Source organism: Saimiri boliviensis, chromosome 21 (genome assembly GCF_048565385.1).
Source record: "Saimiri boliviensis isolate mSaiBol1 chromosome 21, mSaiBol1.pri, whole genome shotgun sequence".
Classification (NCBI taxonomy): domain Eukaryota; kingdom Metazoa; phylum Chordata; class Mammalia; order Primates; family Cebidae; genus Saimiri; species Saimiri boliviensis.
In genome coordinates this window covers 8,258,343-8,266,263 of record NC_133469.1, presented here as the reverse complement: position 1 = coordinate 8,266,263, position 7,921 = coordinate 8,258,343, and the positions used below count along the sequence as shown (strand labels likewise).

The 7,921-nt window shown below is 56.3% G+C and overlaps 1 protein-coding gene across 1 annotated transcript in view; it reads right to left on the bottom strand.

Annotated features, from left to right (window-relative positions):
• Positions 1-7,390: 7,390 nt before the first annotated feature.
• Positions 7,391-7,921, bottom strand: part of MOV10L1 (Mov10 like RNA helicase 1) — a 66,573-nt gene continuing 66,042 nt past the window's right edge. The window contains exon 27 of the mRNA XM_003932771.3: positions 7,391-7,854. Within this exon, the coding sequence (XP_003932820.1) occupies positions 7,773-7,854 (82 nt within the window). The 3' untranslated portion in view covers positions 7,391-7,772. The remainder of the gene's footprint in view (positions 7,855-7,921) is intronic.

Genomic DNA, 7,921 nt, shown 5'->3' with positions numbered 1-7,921 from the left:
GCGGGCGGGGCGGGGCGGGGGGCGCGGGGCGGGGCCCGGCGCGGGGGGCGCGGGCGGGAGGGGACGCGCACGGCGCGGGGGCGGGGATCAGGGCCGGGTGCGGGGAGTCCGGGGTGCGGCACAAGGACGGAGGGCGCGGGAGAGGGTAGCAGGGGACGCCGGGACCGAGCGGGGGGCGCCGGGGGATGGAAGTAGCCGGGGGCGCAGGGCGGGAGCGGGGCTGGCCGGGCGCGGAGCCCGCGGCGGGGTTTGGGGGTTGCTCCGCCGCCGCCCCCTGGGGCAGGGGTCGGGCGGCCCGGGCCGGCGCGGGGGTGGGGGGGCAACGGAGCCGCCCGCCGCCGCCGCAGCCCGGCCCCCGCCCTGGCGCGTGCCTCCGGCGGGGGCGGCGGCGGGATCCGGGCCTAGACTGCGGGCGGCGGCTGCTGTCCCTGCCTGGGGCCGGCGGCCCGGCTCCCGCGGCGGGGAGGGGGCTGTTTACCTGCGGCGACTCCGCTGCGTGGCTCCTCCCCCCCCGCTCCCCCCCGCCACGCAGATGCGGCGTGGGCGATGACTTTGCAGAAAATGTTTAAATGAAATGAAATGAATTAGTAATGACTGGTCCCTCTTCCTGGGAACACTGGGCGGCTGGGTGGGGGCTGCCCCGGCCCGCGGGGGGGTAGGCGGGGGTGGGGGCGGCCCTGCGGGGCTTGAGGGCTTCGGGCCCGGGCGGGGGCCCCGCGCGGTTGCGCCGCGAGGACTGGGAGCGCGCTGGGGCTGCAACCGCAGCACTGCAGGGCCCCCCTACCCAGCCCAGGACGCGGAGGGGGCTTCCTTGCCCGGGCCCAACGCTTGGAGTCGCCTCCTCTCTCTTCCTCCCTGCCCCGGCCGCGCCCTGCTGTGGGCCTGGAAGCTCCCGCGCTCCTGGGGTGCTGCGGCCACCGGCGGGGAGGCCGGCATCCTCTTCCCGGGGCTCGGGCGCCCGTGTGCCAACAATGAGGGCACCTCCCTGCCCCACCCGAGGGCCCCCCAGTCCCGCCCTAAGTGACCCCATCACCTCCGCGGGGGCCCCTCTCCTGCACCCCGCACTTCCTCCCCACCTCCCCATCCGGTCCCCTGTTCCACAGACGTTCAGCTTAGGGGGTCCCCTCCACTCCCCACAGCCATCGCCCTCCGTCCTATGCTCCCTCTGGGAGCCGCCGGATCTGGTTTCAGGCGCGTTCCGCGTCGTCCGCGCCCACAGGGCCCTCTTCGGTCAGCGGTTTTCCTTCGTGTAGGTCCCCTTCCCACTATACCAGGACGTACGTACACGATCTTTTATATGAAAGATTTAGCGTGATTGGAGTTTTAAGTTCATTCAATAATTCATTCCAAAAATGTATCTTGAGCCCCAGTGCTCGCAGGTCCGGCCACCGCTATGTGCAAGCCAGGAAGTCCCCCTGCCTCCCTGGGCTGCAGAGGGTATGCATGTCTGCTGTGAGCTTTCACGCTGTCTACGCTTTTAAAGACCCTTGCATGTTTCTCACAGAGGCCAGCCCACGGCTTCCAGCAAACATCCTGAGGCAGGCAGTTCAGCTACATCCAGTCCCTGCACCCAACCACCCAGTCACCCCAGATAAACTCAGTTACCCCAAATAATCCACGCACCTCCAGTTAACAGTCTCTACCAGATAACCCAGTTACCCCAACAACCCAGGCACCGCAGATAAACCAACTCACCCTCAGATAACACAGTCGCTTCTCACATAACCTATTCACCCCAGATAACTCAGTCACCCTCAGATAACCCAGACAGATAAACCAATCACACCAAATAATGCAGGCACCCCTCACATATCTATTCACCTGATAACTCAGTCATCCCAGATAAAATCATCACCCCCAAATAACCATGTCACCCTTCAGGTAACCAGATAAACCAGTCATCTCCTGGATAACCCAGGCACCCCTCAGATAACTCATCCCATATAACCATCACCCCCAGATAACCGTCACCCCAGAGAACCCAGCCACCCTTCAAATAACCAAGCCACCCCCAGACAACTCAGTCACTCCCAAATAACCCAGCACACTGATTTCCAGACCCTCTTGAATACCCTGGGTGTGGCTGCTGAGTGGGCACCTGTTAGATGCACTTTCTGCTTTCGAATGGGTGCCTCTTGGTGCTTTCCACAAGTCCTGGGCCAGTCCATGCTCTCACCATCGGTGAAAAATCTTCCTGTCCCTGTATTCTTTCGAGCTCTCAGCCCTATCCACCTTCTAGTTACTGCCATTCTGAGGGGTGGAGTGTAGCTTCACAGTGCTTTTGAGTTTCTTTATTCCTCGTGGTTTGTGTGCATGGTCTGTTCAACCCCCCTGCACACTGCATCACTGGTGCTCACTGCAACCCTGAACTCCTGGGCTCAAGCAATCCTCCCACCTTGGCCCCCCCACCCCCACCCCCACCCCCACCCCAAAGTAGCTGGCATTATAGCTGCACACCACCACGCCCTGTTTTTTCTTTTTTTTAGACAAGGTCTCAGTTGCCCAAGATGGAGTGTCGCAGTGTGATCTTGGCTCACTGCAACCTCCATCTCCTAGGCTCAAGGGATCCTCCTACCTTAGCCTCCCGAGTAGCTGGGACTGCAGGCATGCACCACCACACCTGGCTAATTTTTTGATAGAGATGGGGTTTTGTCATGTTGCCCACGTTGATCTTGAATTTCTGGGCTCAAGTGATCCTCCTGCCTCAGCTTCAAGTGTTGAGATTACAGGCATGAGCTGCTGCACCTGACCTTAAAATTGCCTTATCTGTAAAAATGGGGTATCGCTATATTGCCCAGGATGGTCTCAAACTCCTGATCCACCCTGCCTTGGCCTCCCACAGTGCTGGGATTGCAGGCGTGAGACTGCAGGCATGAGCCATGCTGGGATTGCAGGTGTGGGACTGCAGGCGTGAGGCATGCTGGGCTTGCAGGCGTGGGAGCTCGAGAAGAGGAATGTCTGTGGCAAAGCCGAAATCTGGACTCAAACTCGGCACCCTGGCTGCCATCCTCATTTGGGAGGGGCCTGGAGAAGCACAGGCAGGGGCCACAATGGGAACAGTGAGCAGAGGTCCATGATGACATCCTGGTCGCCCAGCCTGTTACCCTCCTGAGGGGGATGTGTGGGAGGAGTGAAGGGTCTACCCCTGTGGTCTTCGCACTCCAGTGGCCCAGACTGGAGGACATTCTTCCCAAATCCTGTATTGTGGGAGCAGATGGTTCTTTCTCTTGGTGATACGTGAGATTTCAACACATGGAAGGATCTAGAAGACCAAGAGTGCTTGTATATATAATACAAACTTGTATTCCCTTCTCTTTTTTTTTTTTTTTTTTTTTTTTTTTTTTGAGACGGAGTTTCACTCTTGTTACCCAGGCTGGAGTGCAATGGCGCGATCTCGGCTCACCGCAACCTCCGCCTCCTGGGTTCAGGCAATTCTCCTGCCTCAGCCTCCTGAGTAGCTGGGATTACAGGCACGAGCCACCACGCCCAGCTAATTTTTTTAGTATTTTTAGTAGAGACGGGGTTTCACCATGTTGACCAGGATGGTCTCGATCTCTTGACCTTGTGATCCACCCGCCTCGGCCTCCCAAAGTGCTGGGATTACAGGCTTGAGCCACCGCGCCCGGCATTCCCTTCTCTTTCTTTAGGTGAACAAGCTTTCTGAGCTTCTGTATCCATGAAGATGAAAAACAGGAAAAAAACTGACAAACTGTCTAATTTCAGCCCTAATATCTTCCCATGAAGATATGAACTGTTTGCAAAGATACACCATACAGATAATTAAATAATGCATTCCTGGCCAGGCATGGTGGCTCTTGCCTGTAATCCCAGCACTTTGAGAAGCTGAGGCAGGTGGATCACTTGAGGCCAGAAGTTTGAGTCCAGCCTGGCCAACATGGCAAAACCCTGTCTCTACTAAAAATACAAAAATTAGCCAGGCACAGTGGCACGTGCCTGTAATCCCAGTTACTCAGGAGGCTGAAACAGAAGAATCACTTGTACCTGGAAGGTAGAGGTGGCAGTGAGCCAAGATTGCACCACCGTACTCCAGCCTGGCCAAGAGTGAGACTCAGTCTCTTAAAAAAAAAAAAAAAAATCATTTCCAATTCAATTTTATTTTTATGCTTATTTTTGAAAATTGGAAATATATGCATATCATTTTGATTGGGTACTTATAATAATCACAACTGACCAGATTATTGTTCAATGTTAAGCCTCAGTGCGTATCTTTTGCCAGGGTGCCCTGAGACTGGTGTTTGGTAGGGCCAGGCCAAGCTTCAGTAACAGATGCCCGGCAACAGCCCAGGTTGTTTGACCCCACACTGCTCGAAGGGGGGCGGGGGGCTCTGTGCCACCATCCTCAGCCTGGCACATGGCAGGCCCCGCCCCAGGGGCCCAGTGGGGAGTGGGGGTGAGCTGCACTCTACCCTCAGAGCCTCCCCATCAGTGATGCCACCGGCTTGACACACCTCTGGTGTGAGGAAAGTGGACTGAAATCCCATTCTGTACCCAGGAGAGAAACAGAAAATATCTCTGATGCCCACACCTTTCAACATAACACATTTTGCATTAGGATACAAATATGTGGGGGAAGTGGAACAGAAATAGGAGTTCAAGGAAAAGAAGAAATAAATTCTAGCTGTGGAAGAACAGCTTGTTGGTGTCCTCTAAGTGGAGAATGGTATCAAACTGTAATGGCGTTTTTGTTCCCCTGGATACGCTGAAAAGGCTGTTTAAACTGTTTTGCTTTAAAATGGCAATATTTATAAAATGCTGTGAATTACATCATAAACAGGTTTAAAAAATGATGAAGAAAGCTGGGCGCGGTGGCTCAAGCCTGTAATCCCAGCACTTTGGGAGGCCGAGACGGGTGGATCACAAGGTCAAGACATCGAGACCATCCTGGTCAACATGGTGAAACCCCATCTCTACTAAAAATACAAAAAATTAGCTGAGCATGGTGGCGCGTGCCTGTAATCCCAGCTACTCAGGAGGCTGAGGCAGGAGAATTGCCTGAACCCAGGAGGCGGAGGTTGCGGTGAGCCGAGATGGTGCCATTGCACTCCAGCCTGGGTAACGAGAGCGAAACTCAGTCTCAAAAAAAAAAAAAAAAAAAAAAAAAGATGAAGAAAAATCTTAGATAACTAAAAAAAAATAAGGGAAGAGACACACTGCCTTAGGGTGTCATTTTGGGGACTCCAAGCACCAAAGTTTAAAACCTCTGTGCACCAACCTGGTCAACACAGCGAGACCCTGTCTCTACAAATAATAATAAACACATTAGCAAGGTGTGGTGGCACACGCCTGTGATCTCAGCTACTTGGGAGGCTGAGGTGGGTGGATCACTTAAGCTCAGGCATTTGAGACCAGCCTGCACAACTTGGTGAAACCCTGTCTCTACAGAAAATTCGGTGTGGTGGTGCACACCTATAAGTGTTGCTTACTTGGGAGGCTGAGGTGGGAGGATCACCTGAGCCTGGGAGGTTGAGGCTGCAGTGAGCCATGATTATGCCACTGTACTCCAGCCTGAGCAACAGAGCAGGACCTTGTTTCAAAAAAAGCACAAACTCCTGTGCAGTTGACACCTGCCTGCAGGACCCACCTGCCTTTGCTTCCTAGGTGGGCAGGGATGCGTGACTGGCTGGGCAGTGCTGCCTTCCCTGTAGCCTCAGTCCCTCCAGGGCAGCCTCCTCACCCACCCCTTTCTCCTCGTCATCTGACAGACCCCATGGCCACTCCTGCACCAGCACACAGGTGCCCCGAGTCCTTTATAGAATGATGCTGCCTGGTCTCCTGCCACCCTGGACACACCAGATCACTGCTGAGGTGTCCCCCAGCCGAGAACCCCTGCCCAGCCTCAATGCTGGCTCCAGGCATCTCTGCTCAAGCGCGCTCCCCTCAGGCGTGGTCCCCACACTTGCTTCTTGCCTCTCTTCCCAACATGCAGAACATCCAGGTCACTGAGCCCCAGGAGGCAGCCTGTGTGTCAGGGCTGACCCCACTGCTCCTCTCATCTGCTCACCTGGGTCAGAAAAGTCCCCAGCCTCCCTGGGTGGCATCCTTTCAATTTGGGATTGACAGGATGGAGAGGTGCTTGGCTCAGGACTTGGGCTCTGCAGAGGGAGCCAGCAAACCTGCAGCAGCCTCTGTGCCTGGGGGCGCTGCTTGGGCCTCCATGCACCCCTCAGCACAGCAAGCCCAGCTCTGCCTGAAGCAGCCCTTGAATTCTTAAACACAGCTCCTGTGAAGCCACAGGAGGTGGTGACGCACGCCTGCAGTCCTGGGCCCTTACGTGAACCACCTGGCTGGAAATCGCTTCCTTCATCAAGTACTTCCTGGAGCTATGACCACAGATCTTAGTGTCATCCACAAGCTTAGTAAATAGAGATGATCCCTGATGTCTTTTTTTTTTTTTTTTTTTTTTTGAGACGGAGTTTTGCTCGTTACCCAGGCTGGAGTGCAATGGCGCGATCTCGGCTCACCGCAACCTCCGCCTCCTGGGTTCAGGCAATTCTCCGGCCTCAGCCTCCTGAGTAGCTGGGATTACAGGCATGGGCCACCATGCCCAGGTAATTTGTTGTATTTTTAGTAGAGACGGGGTTTCACCATGTTGACCAGGATAGTCTCGATCTCTCGACCTCGTGATCCACCCACCCTGGCCTCCCAAAGTGCTGGGATTACAGGCTTGAGCCACCGCGCCCGGCTGATCCCTGATGTCTTGAGACTTTCAGGAGACAGTGGTTTCTGCTTGGGAGGCAGACGCTATACCTAAGTGGAGACATTGAGCCTTTCTTTCCTGGGAGCAAATCCTGGGGGAGGGGACAAGGGAAAGGGCGAAGGATGGAGGATGAGGCAGGCCAGGCCTGCACCCTTTCAGGTGGCTGCAGGTCTGTGTCTTGCTGTGGGGAGGGTGGGCACAGGCCAGCTAAGACCCCTGTAAAGTGGCGTTAACCTCCTCTGGGGCCGTGGGTGTATGTATGGGCAGTATCTCTGAGCCCAGGGGGTTGGTCCTGTGTTCTGCCTGGGCTGCTTCCCTGAGCCCCTGCAGCAGGTTGAAGACAGTGCGGGACTCACCCCAAGTGTTCTTCCTACCACTGCTCTGCTCTGCCTGGACTGAGATGCATCTCCAGTCTCTTTATGTTTTATTTCTGGCCGAGATGTGTTCTAAGGACCCCCAAACACAGTGCCCCTAGGATGCAGGCCTGCACCTAGGAACCTGCCCAGCTGCAAACTCCCAGAAACACTGGGCCTAGGGCAGGCCTGAGTGCCACCCCCCAACCCTGGCCCCATATAGAGCCTCAGGCCCTGTGGGCCTTGCGGGCTCTGTATGCCTGCTCCATGGCCCCGGCTCTCTGCTGCATGGAGCTGGCAGCCTTGCCTGAAGCCTGGCACACAGCTGGTTCAGGAAAAGAGGACAGAAAGCCATCCCCAAAAACCGTGTCAGCAGGGGTCAGAGGCCACATGAAATCCTGGACATCACTGACACGGGCACATATCTCAAGGTGGAAAGCATGCTGGAGGTCACTCGAGGGTTTATTTTAGGGTCGGGGGCAGTGACTGCCTGGTGGCAGAAACAGGCTGGCAAGTGCCAAAGTCAGGGCAGGAGCAGCTGGGACCGACCTGGCAGCCACACACCCACACACGGCCCTGCCTGGCTGTGAGCCAAGAGCAGGCCACAGGAGCCACAGAGCAGACTGAAATGGCGACATGGCCAGGCCGGGCCCAGGAGTCCACAGGCGAGTGCGTGGCCTCCCTGCTGTCACCACTGCATATCAGCTGGGCTCGTGATGCTTCTCTGGTCCTGTAGATCCTAGCACTACTGGGCAGGAGGGGTCTGCCACCCCCTCACCACAGCTGCAGACAGAGGAGAAGCAGATGACCAGGGAGTCAGGCTCCCACAGCAGTCTGGGAGCTGTACTCT